At 37.1% G+C, this 21785-nt stretch overlaps 1 protein-coding gene across 1 annotated transcript in view; it reads left to right on the top strand.

Annotated features, from left to right (window-relative positions):
* Positions 1–21785, top strand: part of BIRC6 (baculoviral IAP repeat containing 6) — a 185244-nt gene that overhangs the window by 92965 nt on the left and 70494 nt on the right. Inside the window, 11 exon segments of the mRNA XM_064445901.1 lie at positions 306–402; positions 588–782; positions 2687–2887; positions 3501–3780; positions 5997–6253; positions 7445–7553; positions 8050–8271; positions 11267–12047; positions 13019–13162; positions 15555–15684; positions 19425–19556. Coding sequence (XP_064301971.1) covers positions 306–402; positions 588–782; positions 2687–2887; positions 3501–3780; positions 5997–6253; positions 7445–7553; positions 8050–8271; positions 11267–12047; positions 13019–13162; positions 15555–15684; positions 19425–19556 — 2548 coding nt within the window.

A 21785-nucleotide genomic window follows, 5' to 3' on the forward strand; every position in this document is an offset into this window, starting at 1 on the left:
TGAATGCTGTATTATCTTCAGATGGCAAGCATTTATTGTGTTTATATTAAGTGGTATTTTAAATGCTCAGTATCCTTATTTCCCTTCATCTGCTTACTCCTGGTAGTTCCATCTTTTCCTTATCACAAAGACTCTCCTATAGTAGTGTACCATATGGAGCCTGACATTGCTGTTTTGTGGTAGAGAGGTCAACTATGGTGGCATTTCCTCTCTGGGATTTTTGCCTACTAAACGGGGAGTCTAATGCATATTTCTGTCATGTTAATTTTGCATGCAACTGTATATTTCTTAACTTTTTCTTCTAGGGTTCTCTCGCCACTTGTCAGTTATCTGAGCCACTGCTCTGGTTCATTTTACGAGTGCTGGATACAAGTGAGGCACTGAAAGCTTTCCATGATATGGGTAAGAATGTCTTGTCTTCAGCTGCGTCAAGTAAAAGTTTGATTCTAGATATTTTTGATGCTTAAAGAAGGAACACAGATATGTGTCTGGAGGAACAAATTTACTAAATAGGCCTTTGCTTGCTTAGAATCTATTACACGCTTCTGAACAGTGTTGTTTTTCCCCCTGGCCCGCATTATACACAGGTGGTGTTCAGCTTATTTGTAACAACATGGTAACGAGCACAAGAGCTATTGTTAATACAGCAAGAAGTATGGTTTCGACTATTATGAAATTTCTTGATTCTGGTCCCACCAAAGCAGCAGACAGCAGTTTGAAAGCTAGAGTACTAGCTTCTGAGCCTGACAATGCAGAAGGAATTCACAATTTTGCACCTTTGGGTAAGTAATACATGTTTCTGTTACATTAATATCCACTGGTCATTTGAATCTTTATCAAGTTCTTAACAAAAAAATATTGTGATAGTGTCAAATGTTGCAATACTATTAAATATTCTAAACAGAAGGGTTGCTGCTGTTTCAAGATGATGTTGGGGGAGGAGGTTAACCACTTCTCCACAGGTAACGAGACCTTGTGTGGATAGGGTAAAGAAGAAAAGGGAGTGATCTGTATCTGATGTGGTCATGTGTCAAGGTGGGCCCCTTCCTCCTCCCCTAGATCAGGGCATAGCCAGTTCCAAGCCACCATCTGCCATAGACACACTGAGACTCACTGATTTCACCTGAGGCATATCAGATTTGATGGAGCTGTTACAGAAGTACAGCAAAGTTCGATGACAGAGAATGAGCCCGAGCTAGGTCAAACAGAGCAGCAGAAGCTGGATATAGGGCTGATATTGCTGATGCTGCTTTCACTGTCACACCTGCACCTGGTTGCTCCAATGTTGCCTGCAGGAATGTTTGTTAAAATTGCAATGTTGTTGTGGTATCAGTACAATGGCTGCCACTTAACTAAAATGCTTGTGTTTTAAGATGTAGGTGTACTCTAATATCAATATCAAAAGCTCCTTTTCACTACCAGTGTCTTAATGTTTTTGTTGCTGGCCAGTAGCTTAGCACAGCCCATGAATGTATTCATACAGTGTGTCTCACTGTCAGAAAGTGAAAAGGAAAGGATAACTTAAAATTTCTGGAGAAATTTTCGGACAAGAAACCAATCCATTCAGTCTTGTCGTTCAAATTTAAGAGTGTAAAAAAAAATTAAATCTTTTTAAAAAACAAAAAAAAGTGTTTATTTGGGAGAATAGAGGTCCGTTAGAAGTCTTTTACCTTGCTCTTCACAAATTCCTTAAAGGTAAATCTAAGAATCCTGCAAATGTTTGTACTTGATTACTTTAAGTAGTAAAAATCCTAAGCATATATGGTGGTGGGTTCTTGCATGCCTTATCTCCCAGCTTGCAGAGTGCCACAGTTCTTGATGTTCTGTGATGAGTGTATCTATCTTAATATTTTACTTTTGGAAGTGTGCTTTTGAAATTAACCTTCTGGCTGTCCTCGCTTACTACACTATGATTCTCATCATGTACTGTTCAGAGATTAACTCAATTCATTTGGGACGAAAACCTATCAAAATACATTCAAGAATACGCCTCCAGCTGCTACTAGGCATTCAGTCATGGGGCCAGGCTAGAGCTACTTTAAAGTAAAACACCCTAAGTACCTCTAGTTTGAACAGCACAAATCTGGTCTTGCTGTGCCATGCTACTTGCTAAATAAGATCATAGCCTAGACCTTCCTACTTCATTCTTAACTCATGCTAAGGTTAGAAAAAGAAGAGCTGCTGTGGTCAGGTTTTTTTTTGCTTCTGGTGTCTTTTTTAAAAAAAGGTTTTCATGTGAAACAAACCCCTCTAAAGGAAAAGGTTTGCAGATTTTGTTATAAATTACTTTGTTACCAATATAATATTTAAATCTTAAAACCTTCATTATGTTAACTATGAATTAACTGAGTTCAAGTTCTAATCATACTGTTCAACCTGCACCTTTTGGTTGGTTTGGTTTTGTAATGAACTCTTGATAGAAAGTTAAGGATTTTGGTAGCAAGCATCCCCTAGCATATTTTCAGGCACGTGCATATATACATGTGGATATGTAAACTGCCTGTTGTAAAACAGTCTAAGTGTAAAAGAAATACATTTCAGCAGTTGTCATTATTACACGTGGGATGTTATCAATAAACTGAAACAGGTGAGACGGCGGGGAAGTGGATTCCACAGTTCAGGTTGTAAATTAATCTGTTTTATTAATAAATATTAATAATCAATATTAATGTTGCTGGTTTTGAAGGTTCCATCACCTCAAGCAGTCCCACCGCTCAGCCTGCTGAAGTGCTGTTACAGGCTACTCCTCCCCACAGACGAGCTCGGTCTGCAGCATGGTCATACATATTTTTACCCGAGGAAGCTTGGTGCGACCTCACAATTCACCTTCCTGCAGCCGTGCTGCTCAAGGAGATCCACATCCAGCCTCACCTGGCCTCTCTGGCAAGTAAGTAGATTCACTGACATGGATGCCGGTTTGAAAATTTGAAGGGGAGGATTTAGAAATTGTACAAAGAGGAACTAAAGCTGCAGGTTGTTTGAAGAATAACTGTAATAAGTTGAAAACCTTGCTGATTCTGCTTTCCTTGAGAATGGAAGGCCCTGCCTCTGCTTGATTTCTTCTAGCTCAGTGTTTTGTGGTGTTAACTTTAAATATGCCAAATAACTTGCCAGACTTCTGAAAACTTCCCCTAGTGAGAATATGATATTGGTCAGGGATCTCCAGGCAAAATGGGTTTGTATGGTCGTTCAAATAAAGCATGAGATTTTCAGCTGTTACTGTCATAGCCCTGCTAGGGAAACATGGCATTTACACTGATAGGACTTCCCTTCATCATAAGTTCTTGAAATAAACTGTATACACCATGTATCAAAATGCTTATGCATTTTAACATATACTATCGCACAGATCAAATACCTCAGCTGTAGTTCTGTAGTAGCGTGCCTGCGATTATTTCAATCTTGTTATGTATCTTTGACAGGGGTAGATGTTTAACACTTAACTTTCAAACCAGTACAGATTTCTAAATAGTATTAAACCTTCTTATCTTACTCTGTAGCTTGCCCTTCATCAGTATCTGTTGAAATAAGCGCAGATGGGGTCAATATGTTACCTTTGTCAACTCCTGTTATCACAAGTGGTCTCACGTATATAAAAATCCAGCTGGTAAAAGCTGAAGTTGCCTCAGCTGTCTGCCTCCGTCTCCATCGTCCTCGGGATGCCAGTACACTCGGCCTCTCTCAGATCAAACTCTTAGGCCTCACGGCCTTCGGAAACACTTCGTCTGCAACCGTCAATAATCCATTCCTTCCCTCTGAGGATCAGGTCTCTAAAACAAGGTAAGCTTCTAGTATTAATGGCCAGAGTCATGTTTGTGCCAGTTTGTGCTTTTGTCTCTTTTAATGATGTTTTCCACTCTGAGTCAGACCTTTCAGTAGCAAACTGTATTCATGAATACCTGCTTTTGTAGTTGAATTTCAACTTCTGCAGAATCTACTTCAAATATCTTGGACAACCTGCCTTCCCTCCCCTGCCCCCACCTCATCCCCCCCGTCCCAGGAGGCAAATATGAGCAGTACTCACTTTTTTGGGTAGCATGCTTAATCTGCATATGTAAAAGGGTGTGTTTCATCTCTGTAATGGTGAAAAAAATACAAAGGATAGGAAAGCTTTCAGAGTTGCATTCTGTGTTTTTTTTAATGGCTAGGCAGTAGTCAAAAAACCTGAAGTAGCAACGTATTTCTTATCCCTACTGAAGTCAACGGAGTTACGTAAGTATTGGAACAGGAATAGAAATCGGACAATGGGATGTTTTGTGGAAGCCATATCCTTGGGAAATAGGAAGTGAATGTTGCTGTGATTCTGGCTTATCAGCAAGATTTCTTTTCGAAAGCTTCTATTTGTTTAGGTGGTGTCTTGACTTTTGTACTGAATTTTAAAATAAAAATAAATAACCCCTTTAGCATTTAAAAAGTTACGACTTTCCAACTTTGAATTTAATGGGTGAATTTTTGAGATCCCTGGTTCTGAAATTTAGCTTACTAAATTGCAAAAAATTGTTACTTTGAAATATTTCATCTTTGAACCTTAATGTTTATAAATTTGAAAAAAAGAGCGTGGGAAAGCTTTAAAAACCTTCTTTTGCTGGGAAAAATTTTGAGAGAGTAAGTAAATTTAGAGAATATGAATACTGTTGAGTGTATATTTGATAAAAGCTGTATAACTGAAATGGATCTTTGATCTTGAATAGCAGTGAAGCAAGTTTTCATAGCCAAGTTATACTATTGTACTTCAGAAAATATTATCTTGTAGTCACACAAAAATAATCAGTATCTAAAGAAAGAAGGCGAGTGGACATTCTTCATGTCTTGACATGTTTTATTGTGGCTTTCAGCTTAGTTTTATAAGTGTGTCAATAAAGTAATCGTAGTAATGTGATATATTCAGTGCATTTGAATATAACTGTTTTAGACGTAACAGAAAACTTGCCCTTTTCTACAATTATAAATATTTAGGAATACATTATTCCTAAAATAAAAGTGTAAACTTTAAATTAAGTTTGCCTTTTTTGAACAGTGGGAGATAAGGTTAGCTGTGAGAATAAGTTAACCTTTTAGTTTAGAACTTGTCAGTAAAATTATGCCGCTTGTTTAACATGAAGCTTAGATTGCCGTCTTGTTCATAATGCTCGTTTAAACAGCATTTTGGTATATTTTTTTATAGATAAAGTCTAGCTAATGTGTTTCCAAGTTGGTTTGATTACAGTAGGTTTACTTTTCAAGAATTATTATTAAAAGGAGTACTGAATGGTATTGTTAAAGAATGAGAGATGTGGGGAAATGCAGTGGCTAACACATTTCTAAATTTCTGCACTCTTTCTCTGTGCTTTTAAAATCAGGTTCGCTAAGGTTCAGTGTAATATATTGTAGATGTGTATGACCCTAAAAGTTTGTAAAGTCAGGGAATCTGTACAGGTGTATATTTTAATGGCAACCACATTTTCAGAATCTTGATCTTAAATATTAAACCAGTGCCTAAGTGAGGCAGTGTGCTCTTTCATGTTTCACATTTTTATGTTTAGGCTGTCTCCTTTTATTAAAAATATAATAATAATTATTATTATTTAAAAAAAAAAACAAATGAACAATAACAAAAAATCCCAAATCAACATACCCACACTCCTTACATTCCCCCCACATAAACACCTTCCGCTCTCCCCAGTTGGTTGACCCTAGGGGAAGAAATATATATGTGGATCACAAAATCTTGAGAAACTTTAGTAATAAAACTTGCAGGCTCTTGACTCGTCCTACCCATAAACCCTGCCTTTCTTACAATATTAAACCAGTGATTACAACAGCATTACTAATGTATATTACATTATGGTGTTAAATTGAGTCATTTTAATTTGCTTTTCTTAGATGATGTCCGATTATGTTACAGCAGTTTTCTGCAGTACTTGTCCCAGTATCTAATACGGGTAGTTATGTTATAGATGAAAAATAAAATAATAAGAAAATGATACATTACCTCATTTTCATGTTTTCCTTTTCAGTATTGGATGGTTAAGATTATTACACCACTGCCTCACTCACATAAGTGATTTAGAAGGAATGATGGCTAGTGCTGCAGCACCCACTGCTAATCTGTTACAGACATGTGCTGCTCTACTAATGTCACCTTACTGTGGTATGCATTCTCCAAACATTGAGGCTGTGCTTGTAAAAATTGGGCTTCAGTCCACCAGAATAGGCCTAAAATTGATTGACATTCTTCTAAGAAACTGCTCAGCATCAGGGAGTGATCCTGCAGGTGAGTGCAATGTTTTTCTTTTCAGTTGTTGCTTAAAACCATTGTATAAATATACAAATATATACTATATTTGCATATGAATTTCTGATTCTGGATTTGGGTTGCCAGAACTTGCCATTGTGCTTTGTTACCTTCTAAATATCACAGTCTTTGTATGCGGGTAGTGCTACAACAGTAAAGCAGTGCAACCAGGGTTGTGTTGATTTTTTGTGTAGAACAGATAATTAGGTGAATGTTTTGAAGATACAGGAGTAGGACGTGCAATATGTTCTAAGCATGTCTTACTATAGATACAATGTCTAGATGTTTCAAAATAAAGATCATCCATGAGTGGTGTTAAAGAAAACAAATGCAGCAGTATTTTGGTGGTAATAGTCTGTAGGACAGTGTAAATTCTGAATAGCATCAAGCATTGAAAAAATTTACAGGTGGAGGTACATAATCAAACACTTGAACAAATAATCTGTCCCACTGCAAAAATTTTGCAGTAGCTCTTCTGTTAATGCACTGGGGTTTTAGTGTTTATGATTCCATAGCAGTTTGCTTTGCGGTTTTGTGGCTTTTAAATGAAAGAAAACTGAATTAATATTTCCCTTTTTGATGCTGTTGATACTAACAGAAAACACACTTTCAAACTGGCTTCCGTGACTTATTTGCAATGAGTTAACGTTCCAGTGTGGCCTACTGTCTTTTGCGGGACTGCTGTTAGATGGAGAGTAGTTTCCTACAGGGCCCAAGATGAACACAGTGAGAAGATCAGTAGGAAATAATCAGAAGAAATCCTCAGCCTTAGTCCCATTGACGGAAATTGGAGCTTCCATTTTGAAATAAACATTTCGTTCTGTGAATCATGAGGTTTGATAGCTCTATTGGAATTAGGCATGTCTTTTTGGAATATGTTGAAGAAAATCATGCTAGTTAAACCTTTAAGTCCTGTCTCTGATTGTTGCAGTGGTTTTTTTCCTTTTATAGTAAGGGTAAACATAGTATTGAACATAGAAAATGCAGCTTTGAGAGAGTGGTGTGTATTAGAATAGCATCCTTACATTAATGGCAAAACTCAATTCAGTGTTAATATTGCAATCCTGTAATGATTTCATTAGTATTTTCTAAAATTACATATGTAAGTACTTCTATTATTTCCCTTCCCCCCCTCCTTTTTTTTTTTTTTTTTTTTTTAAATGCGGCAAGATCTGAATAGCCCTTTACTGTTTGGAAGATTAAATGGTCTTTCTTCTGACTCCACAATAGACATTCTTTATCAGCTTGGAACAACTCAAGACCCTGGAACAAAAGATAGGTAATGTTATTTGGATTCTTCTGTAGAAGTGTATACAAAAATAATATGCTAAATAGTGGCTCGATGTTACTGCACAAAACCAGACTTTTAAAAATCTTATGAGATAGCCTGAAAGTGCAGAAATCTAAAGAAGCTTTCCAGCTTTCCCTCCTAGATCCTTGTATCCTTTGCAGAGAATGCTGTCCCTCTTATTTTGCTCTAATAAATGTGATAAAACTTTCAGTGTTCAACTAATTCCTCTCTCAAATACTTAGAACTCGGATATCTGCTATGTTGAAAGAAAGCTTACATATGGCTTCCCAAGATAAGTGTTTTTAATTAATTTTTCCCCTGTTAGTGAGAAAGTCTTGAGAAAACAGAGTTTGAGCTCACTCTTGAACTTTGCTTCAAGGGAACCAATAAACGTGTAATTCAGATTACTAAAAGACAGGAAGCTAATTTGATTTTGAGTGTATCTTTGACCCTTTATAATGTACCATATCATCTTGCCTTCCAGAATTCAAGCACTGCTGAAATGGGTCAGTGATTCCGCAAGAGTTGCAGCTATGAAAAAAAGTGGCCGGGTCAGCTATATTTGTCCAAATAGCTCAACAAGAGAGTATGGTCTTTTGATGCCATCTCCTTCCCATTTGCATTGCGTAGCAGCAATTCTGTGGCATAGTTATGAATTGCTTGTTGAATATGATCTACCAGCATTGCTAGACAGAGAGCTCTTTGAGTAAGTAAAGCGAAGTCTTGCATCATGTATGTGTTATAACTGAATTATTTTGTTCACTGAAATGATAAAACTGGAAGTGCGCTCATTGTCAAATAGTGGAAATTGTCGTCCCTGAAGCTAATTGGCAGTGAATACTTAAAGATATCTAAACAGGTAGTTTTGTAGTCCTAAACACAGAACTGCACTTCACATATTCCAGGTAAGATTGTGTTTAAAAAGAAAAATCCAAAACAAGATGGCAAACCCATGTATATATTTGCACATATGTGAAAGGTAAATTGTTGCATTTTTTGCTTGTGGGGTTTTTAATGGATAATTTGAGTGCAGTAATTCTCACTAATGAAGATCATGATTTATAGGTACTGTATCCTGTTATAGAAGCATTATTTTATTATTTGTGGTATCCAGTACCTATAAGTGATAGCTAAGAGCTAGAGGAGAGGGGTATTGTTGTGTTGTTTGGTTTGGTTTTGGTGGTGTTTTTTTTGGAGTCACCACTTTTGTTCCAGCCATAGTCTGATTTGAAGGAAACAAAACATAAAATCTTGAGTGAATCTTGAACTATGAATTCGCTGGACATTGTTTGATTCTAAAGAAAAGTTCAACCTAAACACTAAATCTATACTTTTAGTGGCTCAGGACTGAAAATATAGGAGCTAACATTCCTAACTTACGTTGATTAACCTTCTCTTCTGTTGAAACAAAACAAAAAAGAGATGCCACATAGCTTTGTTCCATATGTATTATAGAAATATAGCTGTTGAATTCTTCCATCTAGTAAAGCATATTTCATCTGTACTATTGAATAGAATTCCAGTTCATGAAAAGAACTTTGGTAACACAGAATTATTTTGTTGCCCTTAGGAAAAGTTCATATGCTTTACTGTCTTCTTTAGCCACAGTCATTCAAACACTGGGAAATGTACAAGCATGTGGAGCTCTTCTATATGTGCAACATGATGGTCTTTAGGTACATGACTACAAGCTAGACCTGTTCCAAAGACACTTCAGTGATACTGTCGTATAAATAATTGTTAATTCAAAATGAGCTTGTTCATTTTGGGAATCAATTAAATTATTTTAAATCGCAGGTCAGTTAGTCCTTTCAGGAATATATTTTAATAGAAATACATTTTCAGCATGATTTTTAACATTTGAAAGGAAGAACTCCTAATAAAAATAGACTTTCTAAAATGGATGGCCCATTTACATTTATACTAATATAAAAGTGGGTTTCACAACTGAATTCCTGTCTTTTGGAGGAGAGTACGTTGTTTTCATCACAGAATGAAACGAAGGAATACTACTAAGTATCATACCCAGTTTGAGTACGCATGTTGCAATATAGCACTGTTCCTCTATGTCCTGCCAAATAAAACTATAATTCATATCAGCCAGCATCTGGAGCAAATTATAAAATACATTTTTAATAAATACTGAAGAATTGTCAGACTTGTAAATAATTCTTCTAAGAAAAATAAATTCTTGTGCATATTGTTTATCCTCTTTGATATTCTAACTTTTGAAATATTTTTGTTGATTGTAGTTATAACTCCTACTTTCTCCTTCATGTGATGTTTCACTTTCTCTTGGATATAATTTCCCATCATCCCCATTTTCCTTTTCAATATTTCTGTTTTGGCCAATACATACTTATTTTTTCCTTAGTTATCTTTTAATATTTAGTTGGAAGAGAGTCTTATTTTTCACAGAGCATGAACTTACACAGAAAATTTTGGCAGAAGGATTGTGTAAATATATAGTTGGAGAAGAGTTTAAGTGTACCTTTATTATATGTCGGCTTTGGGAAATTCTGACTATCTACCCGAAGTTACAGGTCATTTGGTCACTGAGATGACTTTTTAATGTTTTATTTCAGAGAGGGTTTTTTATCAGCCATTCACTAGACTGGTGATAAAGCTAACTTCTGGTTAGACCAATGTTCAGTTCTTCACTCTTAAGAGTCCCTTAGATTAAACACAGAATAACATTCCCATGCAGAAGATGGAAAAACAATCCTTGTCTTCAAATGGGAATGTGATATATCATACGTCCAAACTTATTTAAAAACCTAACACTGAACTGGCCCGAAGTGTGCATTCACCTCTGTATGTAAAGGTTAAGATAATGTGATATGTATGGTGTCATGGTACTGGGAATGCAGTTCAGAAAACTGTGGGGTTTTTCAAAGTACTTCACCTATTCGGAAGAAATTTTTGAAGAAATTATGATTTCACTATTTTACAAATACCACTTCTGAAATTTAAGCTGAATAATAGGAGCTAAATTAGCTTTTCCATTCTTGTGCCTTGGATTAGCATTCAGGCAGATAGTATTTGGATGGAAGTGAGTTCAAAGGTAGGTGGGATTTTAGTATCTCTGAGGAATAATTTGGTTGTTAACTTGTGTCATAAGTTCAGGTTGAGTAAGGATAGTGAGGGTAACATTCAATCGATAAGATCGTTGCTGCTTTCATTTTTTCGCAACATCTTTAGGTAGAACTCTAATAAACCAATTTTTTTAAAATTTTGGAAACATGTTAAAGTACTTTCTGTTCTTAAAAAGGATTGAGAGCTTTATGTAAATATAAGTGCGTGTATGTGTGTGTGATCCTAGTAGCTGCAGCTTGGAGAATTGAAAGCACGAAGAGGCTGCAGTTGGCTCAAAAATGCATAAATTATGTGACAATTGTCAAAAGACTGAAATCCTGTCTTTAATGTGCAGCATGCCAGAAAAGTCAGCTTATCTCTATTTTACATACAGTATGATGAAAGAAATTTAAACATAGGGTGAGGAATGCCTTTTGGGTTTGTATGTTGTAATGAACATCCTGCTGATGCTGTGATCTAAACGAGGCTTTCAAGCTTAGCTCAGTGTCTTTTACAATGGCTTTTACAGTAGTTAACCATAACTGTAGGAAGAAGTTCTATGAGCCAATGAAGAAAAGGGAATATGAGTGGCAAACTGTGTTGACGTGATTTTCTGTGTTCTCCAGGTCACTGTTTAACTGGTCCATGTCTCTTCCCTGCAACATGGTTTTGAAGAAAGCTGTTGATAGTTTGCTTTGTTCAATGTGCCACATCCACCCCAATTATTTTTCATTGCTTATGGGATGGATGGGTATCACTCCTCCTCCAATGCAGTGTCAACACAGACTGTCCATGACTGATGACAGCAAAAAGCAGGACCTTAGTTCATCTTTAACAGATGACTCTAAAAATGCACAAGCTCCTCTTGCACTAACAGAGTCTCACCTGGCTACTCTTGCTGCCTCATCTCAGTCTCCTGAAGCTATCAAGCAGTTATTGGACTCGGGTTTGCCTTCACTGCTTGTAAGAAGTCTTGCTAGTTTTTGCTTTAACCATACTTCTAGTCCTGACTGCACTGCACAATCAATGGATATCACCCAGGACAGGCTCAGGAGGCATCATGTTCCACAGCACTTTAACAAAATGCCTATCACGGCAGACCTGGTTGCTCCTGTTCTCAGGTTTTTGACAGAAGTTGGCAACAGCCACATAATGAAGGATTGGTTGGGTGGCTCTGAAGTCAATCCATTGTGGACAGCACTTTTATTTCTGTTGTGCCATTCTGGTGCTACTTCTGGAGGACACAATGTGACTGCACAACAGACCAGTGCAAGATCTAGCTTGCTTTCTTCAACTGTAACAACAGGGTTGACCACTCAGCAGCGGACAGCAATTGAAAATGCAACAGTTGCTTTCTTCTTACAGTGCATTTCTTGCCATCCTAATAATCAGAGACTTATGGCACAGGTGAGAGAGAAAAAAAATGAAGTTTTCATTTCTTCATTAATAATTACAGCCAACTTCTTAAACTTTATAGGTGTTTCTGTTTGTTTTCTTTAAAATAACTTCTTTGTAAACTGTCATTGACTGGAAAAGTTTTGTATTAAACCTGTTAGCTTGTTAGTCTGACTTGGAAAAGTATAAAAATATGTTGGTATGACCATCCAGTCCTAGGTATAGATTTGTATTCTTCTTTGTTTAGACAAACTTTAGACCCAAATAGAAAATACTATATTCAGTTGTGTAGGTTTAAACTCTCTTGAAATGGAATTTGGAAATCAAGCTTCATACACATCTGTTATATTAGTAAATTAAGGAGGTTTCCTGGTAAATGTGCTTGTTGCAACCTATACCCTGCAGTCTGTGACTAGGGAAGCATAAGGCTAATGCAGAATATAGCTTTGCATTTGGCATTCTAGTGCAAATTCAGATATTTCCCTTATGTTTGTTAACCTTGCAGGCCTAGTTGAATAAAAGTATAAATAAAGTTGGTTTTCTTGTTTGGGGCTTTTTTATTTAACATTAAGAATGACAATGCCTAGAGAACAGGTAGAATCGAGTGAAAAAATCAGTAGTTCTTTGTTAATGGCTGGTAGTAATACTGCATTATGCAGTGGGAGATTTTTGCTTTAGGGAAAAAGCAATTTTTTTATTTTATAGAAAAAAGCTATTTTTGTAAATACTTAATCTTCAGATTTTTATCTTTTTGACTAGTCTGCGTGTTTATAATTGCTTTGCTGTAGTCAATGTTCTGACCTTTTTTATAAAAAAACCTTATTTGCTGCTGGTATTTCCTTCAGTGGTGCTCATTTCTGATATGGTTTAAAAGATAACTGGAAGGTAGATCTTAGGCACTGCCTATTATGGCTGTGTAGAGCTGTATTTTAGAGACCTAAATATAGAAATATTTTAAATCTGATGTCATCTTGCATTCCCAGGTTCTCTGTGAATTGTTCCAGTCCTCTCCTCAGCGTGGGAACCTCCCAACCTCTGGAAATATTTCAGGATTTATTAGGAGGCTTTTTTTGCAGCTGATGCTTGAGGATGAGAAAGTGACTTTGTTTCTTCAGTCACCATGTCCTGTAAGAATTTTTTTAATCCATATGGTGAACATGGAATAAATATAGCTTAAAAAATAAATGAAATAGTTGGGGTATATTCAACTTAGAAATGTTGGACGGCAACTCTTCCTACTGTACACATTGTGGAATTTTGGAAAGGAATGTGTTAGTGAATTGTAACTCAGCATTTTAAAAGAAAATTTAGGATACTGTTGTAAGACAAAGCCATCTTTTTGAAAATGTACTGCTTCTGGAAGAATTGACAACTACAATTTATCCTTATGGCAGACTTTTTAATAGTATCCTTACGCATTAGCAGCAAATAGAGATACAAGTTCTGGTCCTTCCAGCAGTTCTTCATTATCAGTTTCACTGAGGAACAGCGACAGTGTCAGAGATCCTTCAGCATTAGCCAAAGCACCATGAATAAATTCTTGAGTGACAGGTACTTGAATGAATTTATAAAACTCAGGTATGCTTTTATACTTCAGCAGAACACAGATTTATAATTAGTGACTGAAGTGCTGTGCTCTCAGTTGAAGGCTGTGAATAAAGAAATGTAGGAAAACCAGAAGTTGAGAGATCCAATGCTCCCATATAAGGAAAAATTATTTTTTGCTTTGCTTTCTGCTGTTCTTACTACATCTCAGAAGTAAAGTAGTACACGAGAGAGGTGACAGGGAAACTGGATCAGATAGTATAAAAATGAAAAGGCAGAAGAAATACAGTTTCAGCACAAACACTTAAATGTTTTGTTTTAACTTGGCTGAGATGAATTGTTAACATGGCCGTTGGTAATGTGAAAGTAACATCAAATTTCTAATAATTTCCTTTACATAGAACAGATTTTTACAGAATGTTACAAGATATGTAAAAGCAGAAAGAATATCTTTAATAGAAATTGTCAGATCACAGAATCACAGAATGGTAGGGGTTGGAAGGGACCTCTGGAGATCACCTTCTCCAACCCCCCTGCTTCAGCAAGGACACCCAGAGCAGGGAGCACAGGAACGCATCCAGGTGGGTTTTGAATGTCTCCAGGGAAGGAGACTCCACAACCTCCCTGGGCAGCCTGTGCCACTGCTCTGGCACCCCCACAGGAAAGAAGTTTTTCTTCATGTTTAGCTGGAACTTCCCATGTTCCAACTTGTGCCCATTGCCCCTTGTCCTGTCATTGGGCACCATTGAAGAGCCAGTTCCATCATCCTGACACCCACCCTTTAGATATTTATAGGTATTGATGAAATCCCCCCATAGTCTTCTCTTCTCCAGGCTGAACAAACCCAAGTCTCTCAGCCTTTCCTCATAAGGGAGATGCTCCAGTCCCCTGATCATCTTGGTAGCTCTCTGCGGGACTTGCTCAAGCAGTTCCCTGTCCTTCTTAAACTGGGGCACCCAAAACTGGACACAGTACTCCAAATGTGATCTCACTAGGGCAGAGCAGAGGGGGAGGATAACCTCTCTCAATCTGCTGGCCACACTCCTTTTAATGCAGCCCACTTTCTTTTATTAAAAACACCAGGAAACAATCTGGATGTTCTTACCCAAGGAGATGATGATTCCTCCTCTAACATCCAAAAATAAACCTTAAAAATAATGTGGATGTGCAGCCTATACTTCCAGTATATGGAACAATATAACCATTCAAAGATTAGATCCCCATTTTTCTCTCTTAAGTTCTTAACCAAATTGTATTTTATAAACTAAATTCTGATTGTCATCAAGTATTAAATTTATTTGATAATATTACACAGCAATAAATTGGTTCTGTATGTGAATGGCAGTAAACAGTTCTCCTGATGATAGGAGGAAGGGGACCAGTGGCACACTCATTACAGAAAAGTCCGTAAAAAGTTACTGCAACCAAAGAATTGATACAACATGTAAACAGAGGTCAGGCTTAAATGTGTTAAAATATTTTAAATGTTTTAACTAGTAGTGACTTAGTTATCCATCATAATAGCAAAAAGTAGATATTAAATCTAGAATAAACTTCATCCTCAAGTCAGAGCAATAAAGAAGTGACATCATTCTCTACTGAAGTATATTGTGATTTCCCTAATTTCAGAATTAAGTTTTAATATCATAAATAATTGCAAGTCTCAGACACTGATTCTTTCTTTCATATACAGCTATAGACAAGGATTTGTTTTTAAAATATTATATCATATTGTTTCTCATCCTAATAAAGTTCTAGACTTTTGAAGGAAATTCTTTTGAGTTAAAAAATTAAATTTGTCCTAACTTGATGTGTTTTTACTGTATACCTCCAAAGTTGAAGGATGTGTCAGTTCATTTTAGCACACAAAAAGTGTAGCTTTATTTTGCTGAGGTGAGTTTATAACAACTTAGTGTTTTATCTTATTTCTGAATGTTAAAGTCAACATTTAACATGAGCTTATTTTCCTTTCAGCTATACAAAGGTAGAATTAATGCTACTAGTCATGTAATTCAACATCCAATGTATGGAGCTGGACACAAATTTCGTACTCTTCACTTGCCTGTCTCAACAACTCTAGCAGAGGTTCTTGATCGTGTGTCAGGCAAGTTTGCAATAGTTCATGGTTTGTTTTTTTTTCTTTTCCCCTTAAGATACGGTTAAAAAAAAAAAAGGCAACCAAAACACACCCACCCCCCACCCCCGGGAAAAAAGCATAAACCAAGTATGTCTAAAATACGTATTTGCAGTGTTCATCAGTAATTGCTGAATATGAAACAGTAAGTCATAAGCTTTTGTGTATGCCTTAAATGTTCCATGTAAAATGCACTTTTACTGGTCAAATACTGTGTTTTCATCTCTAAAACTCACATGGGGAAGGTGGGGTTTTTGTTCCGTTCTTTTCTTTGTTTGGTGTTGGGGGTTTTTTGGTTGGTTTGTTGTTCTGGCATTTCTCGTTTGCTTTTTAGTATTAACAAGTTCTCAAATCTCTCATGGAATATTTGCAAGATCATACAAATGGTGCTGCAAATATCAGTCTTTAAAACACTCTGTCTTTCATCCAGTCACTTAAGTGTTCCCAAATTATGTCTGTTAAATATCCTGTAACTTTTAAAAGTTTACCTCAAAATGAAGATGAAATAGTGTTGCTATGAAAAGGGTATTAATGAAAGCTCCCCCTAATTTCTGTGGTTATGCCTTTGCCTATTGTATAAACATTTGAGTATTCTTACTAAATGGAGATGGAAAACCATAATTTACTTTCAGAGATTAATTTTAAAATCATATACAATGAGACGATGATGATAAGGCATGAATTTATTTACGTTTTTGGAGTTCAGTACCTGCAGTTATACTACTAGAATATACATGGAGAGATGAAACCCTCTATAGGTGACTCTGTTGACCCGGCCTCTACAGACCATAATATGAATTTTGACACCTGAGTGGTAGATGTCTTAATCTTAAAATGAATCCCACCTTTAACTTGAATGATTATTTAACACTTCAGAAAACAGAACTATGTGTTAAAGATTAGGGTTAGTGATGTTTTGAAAATGTAGTTAAAGAATAGAATTCATACTAAAGGTGTCATGTCTGTGCCAGAGCTCTTTAGGTAAAACCAGGCAAAATGCAAGTTGATTCTCTTCAAGTAAGCAATAGACCAAAATTTGTTAGGTCGTGTTATGTCAGAAATCAGTTTTAAGCACGTCTTAAAAACAAAAAAAAAGACGGGGGGGGAGGGGGGACCACAGCACTTCTTCTTTACTCTTAAGATGCGCTTCTCAATAATAGTGAAGAAAAGTCAAAGATCATCACAGCAATTACGAGTTTGCCATTTTTCAGATGTTCACTAAAATGTATGCACTTAGCTGCACATGTACCTGACTAGGTATGTATGTTCTTCTATGTAGATATATCTGGATGCATAATTTTTCGGAACTCAGTGTAGATCAACTTTAAAGTTGATCGAAGCACATCTTTGGGGAGTTTAGAGGAGCTGTTGCTTTTTTTAATATCTACTGAAAATCTTTCAATTGAAATTATTATCAAATTCATTAGGCCAATAAATATGTTACCTAGCAAGGTGATAGAAGTATTATTATAGTATTTGGCAGAATACTAGACGGAACAAGATGTGTTTTGGGATTTTAATTAAAAAGGGTGAAGCCTAGAAAAATGCTCAAAGCTTATTTACCAGGGAATAGTTTACTATTTCTGATAGAATTCTGTATTCACTTACTGTCCAGACAGTTTTGTGTGGAATGTGACTACAGTCTTTAGATCCTTGTGGATTGTATGGTCAGAATTACTGTAGTGGGTGGGACAGTCACTGCAAATGAGGTAGGGTTAGTTTTTGAGCAGTGACATAGACTATATTGAATAAGCTGCCTTAGTGGTGTATTGTGGTCAGCTTGACAGTCAGGGCTAATAGGGACTGGGGAGGGAAATGTGATGATGTGATGTACTATAATGCCTGTAATTGAAAATGATCAAATACTGACTATGTAGGGCATCATAACTTTGGGGTTTTGCTATGGAATTGTTATTCCTCAGCTTAACTTTCATTTTAAAATGGAAGAATTAATTCTGGAGAAGTTCAGGTTCTTTTATGTTTCCTTCCCTCATCTGATGTGATTTCTCTGATTGCAGTAAAAGCTTTGTGATACTTGTATATCATTCCATGAAGTCCATGGTTAGGACATAGTAAAGAAGACTTGAATGTGTGAGGAGTACACCGTTTTTACAGGGGAGGGAAGGGATGGACTTGGGGTGGAAAGGAAGAAAAGACTGCTACCACTGCAACAACAGGAAGTCATGAAGACCCTGTGTCAGAGGCTGTCCCTTGGCTTAACTTCTTTTTTCTTAACTACACTGTTAATGTCTCAAATTGATTGTGTCATACTTTCTGCAAAAATCAATCACAATAAGCGACTTCATTTCATACTTTTTCTCCCAGGCCTTAAAAATGTGGGGAGGGTGTAAAATAATTCCTAAATCTACTACTCATATCCCTTCATCATAGGATTGTGTAGGATGAGTACCAGTTGGCTTGTATTTCATTCATCTTAGTCTTAAGGTACTGGTCTTGGCTGGTCAGGAAATTGAACAACAAATCTGGGTATTACCCAAGTACTAAAAATACCATTGCTTAAGCTTCTTTAATAATCTTATTAATGGCCTTTAAATTCTTCGGCAATAAATGGGCATTGAATCTGTGGGACCAAACTAGAGCAACTCTGAGGTTTAATAATGAGAATTTTTTAAAAAGCCAACACCCAGTCTAAAAACCAAACCAAAAGTGCAAATATATATATAGTGTGTGTGAACGTTAGGTCCTGAGTAGCAGCAGTTCCGCATTCTGTATCTTCTTTTGGTCTGCACTTCTGTCTAACACAGACATAACCATTGTCTTCAGGCGCAAATCATAATATATTTCCAGGAAGGTCAAACCATATCTCTTTCAGCACCTCACATGCTGATGATACACAGTTAAAGGCAGCTGGATGGTACTTCCAGGTCCTGAGTTTGTGGTTGTAGCTTAGGGCTGCTGTGCCTATGTAGAAACAATTTACTACTTAGAAGCCATTAGAGAATTATTTGACCATTTTGGTGTCAGTCTTGTATCTTAGAAGCTGTGAAATGATCCATTGTCACCAGTAATCAGTAATTGAAGTTGCTTGCTGATACTTGTGATCTATGCAAATGATTGAACCAAAGCACTTGAACTGCAGTAATCTAATGTTCACTTACGCAGATGTTTTGGAGGTGTAATGTACTTCAGGCATCTTCCAGTTTCAAAGGAACAATCATACTTGCCAGTTCTGAAAACTGAGTCAGTATATAACACTAGATATTCAGACCTAAATACAACAATTTATTTAAATAGGTATTTAAATAGGTATGCAAGTGTCCTTAAAAAAAGGTTTGGAATTTTTAAATTGTTGTTGTTGTTCAGTGGGGGTTTTTTGGTGTCTTGTTTTGATTGGTGTGTTGTTGTTTCTGGGGTTCTTTTTGCTTAATCTCATTTTTGGTTGGTTGCAGTGCTGTTTGAACATTAATACACTTGACTCATCCAGTAATGGTTTTAAATTGTTATAGCTTTAAATTGTTAGAGGACAGATTTTGGGGGGAAAAGGGGACCAGAATTATCATAATATCTTAATTCATAGATGTTTACAAGATTATTACTGCCTGGGATGGAACTCTAAACCACTAGAACACTGGAGAATAGCCTTGTTAAGAGTAGCCTTGTTAACAGCCTAGAAATTGTAAGAAAATCAACTTGATATCTTGAAAAGCCTTTCTCTCCTCTTTTGGTTTTTTTTTTTTCCACCTGTTTAGATACACCCAGTATCACGGCTAAGCTAATTAATGAACAGAAGGAAGATAAAGAAAAAAAGAACTATGAAGAGAAAGAAAAAGTTAAAGCAGAAAATGGATTTCAGGACAACTATAGTGTTGTTGTTGCTTCTGGTATGGGTCTTTTTTTCCTTCTACCTTCTGAAAAATGGATCTTTCTGGCATTAAAGGGAGGCATGTGTCATATCTACCAACAATTCTTATTACTAATGATGGTTAGAAAAATTTTAGTGCCCAGTTAGCCTAACTGGCTGTTAGGCAGCCAAGATTGTTTCCTGGTAGAACTGCTGCCTCTAGCAGACTATAGACTTTGACAAATTTGTAGCTGAATGTGTGTGTCGGTGATATGTTGTGGATGCTGTTGCTAATGCATTTTACAGGATTTTGTAGGGACATACCTGGAGCTTGCATTATATGGCAATACTTTAGTATTTGTGTACTATTACTGTGGTACGGGTATTACTACCTCAACCTTTTTGTAGTGTCCTGTGCATCAGGGTTTGATCACCTACTCCCACAATATGCTTTGGAAATAAAAGAATCCATATACTTTGCATAACAACTGGTGGTCCTCTGCTAAAAACTGCCAGATGGAGATGTAAGCATAAAACCCTGTTATTCCACTTGGAAGCCACACATACAGGATTTTCTTCCAAAGCATTCTCCTTCTAAAAACTAATGTGAAGATGTGCTGGTTTTGGCTGAGAAGGGGTTAATTCTCCTCACTGTGGGGGTCGGCTACCTTTCCAGCTTCCTGCACTCTGCCGCGTGGCGGGGGGGGGCTGGGAGGGGCAGGGCCATGGTGGGGGCAGCTGACCCCGACTGGCCAATGGCAGGTTCATTCCATACCATGTGACACCATGACCAGTATATTGAGGGGGAGGGCAGTGGCAGCGGGGAGGCGGCGTGGCGTCGGGTCGGCGGGCGGCGAGTGGCTGCGGCGCGCGCGGTTTGTTTCGGCAGTTCGTTCCCCCTCTCCCCTCCTTTCCCCCCTCCCCCGGGGCTTTGTGTCTCTCGTTGTTCTCCTTTACATTGCATTTCTACTGTTGTTTTCTTTTAATTTTAATTATTAAACTGTTCTTATCCCAACCCACGAGCATTACCCTTCTGATTCTCTCCCCCATCTACCGGTGGAGAGTGAGCGAGCGGCTGTGTGGGGCTGAGCTGCCGGCTAAACCACGACAGAAGATCCTTCTGAAATCATTCATGTAAACCCTTCTCCTCCAAAACTGCTATGGAGGTTATAGATGGGACATAGTAACTGTGCAGTGGTACAAGAAGATTACAGTCCAGATGATGGCTGTATCGATCACTAGTCTTTCAGTCCAAATTTTTGGTGTGAGTGAGAGAGAGAAATGAACTTCAAACTATCCTTTTCCTATCTAGCTTTCTGTCTTCATTGAGCTACCTCAATTTCATTTACACTTCATGAAGCATGAAGAAGAGATGCTGATTTCCTGTGACTTCTGGCACCAGTATTTCTTAAGCTTTTTACTTCAGGTTTTTAGATGTCACTCTAAACTCAAGTGTTGAATAGGGCAGCAGTTTCATGGATCTTGGTATATATTTAAAGCAACACAGCTGATTTGTTACAGAATCTTTGTCTGGAAAGATATTTGCAGTAGGTGCCACTTAAACAGGGTAAACATGTCTTGGTAAGATCTAAAATATTAATAGGTCCAAGTGAAGGGTTAAAACATTAATGAAGAATCTGGGAAGAAAAAAAAAATATACTAAGCTTGAAGATAGGGTATAGTATAGTCACCCGTATCTCGTCCCAGTTGCACGTCTGGATACTGTCTGATACCACCTATTCCGTGTTTAGAAAGAAGCAGATTTTAAGTTTTTCCTTCTTTTTATCTCTTTTCCAGTTAAGTAGAACAGTTTAAATTTAAATTTAATTCATTGCATCTGGTTTTACTACCTGTTAGTGAAATAATTTCTTCTTGTCTTTATCCTTTTATATACTCTGGGGTTGTTTTTAGTGTCCTCAGAGCCTCATGCAGCCAGTGTTTGACTTGTTCCCTACTGGTAAAATTAACAGAGAGTAGAGATAGTATTTGGAGCCTGATTTTCCTGAGACAAGCTAGTTTAGTATACTGAGGTTACTGGAGAATGCGTTGCATATTGTAGCTGCTCCTACTGATCAGCTGAAACCAGAGTGTATTACAGCATTTCAGGTGTGGATATTGTTAGTATTCCAGCTGCTCTTGGTGGATTAGAAGGCAGTAGTTGTATGAGTCTTTGTATATGGACCTGCTGACTTTTTTACTTGGTCTGTCACCTGCATAGAAGGGTACATCATAGTAGCATAACTTCACTGTACCACAAGTCAACTTAAAC

This window comes from Phalacrocorax carbo, chromosome 3, assembly GCF_963921805.1.
Source record: "Phalacrocorax carbo chromosome 3, bPhaCar2.1, whole genome shotgun sequence".
NCBI lineage: Eukaryota > Metazoa > Chordata > Aves > Suliformes > Phalacrocoracidae > Phalacrocorax > Phalacrocorax carbo.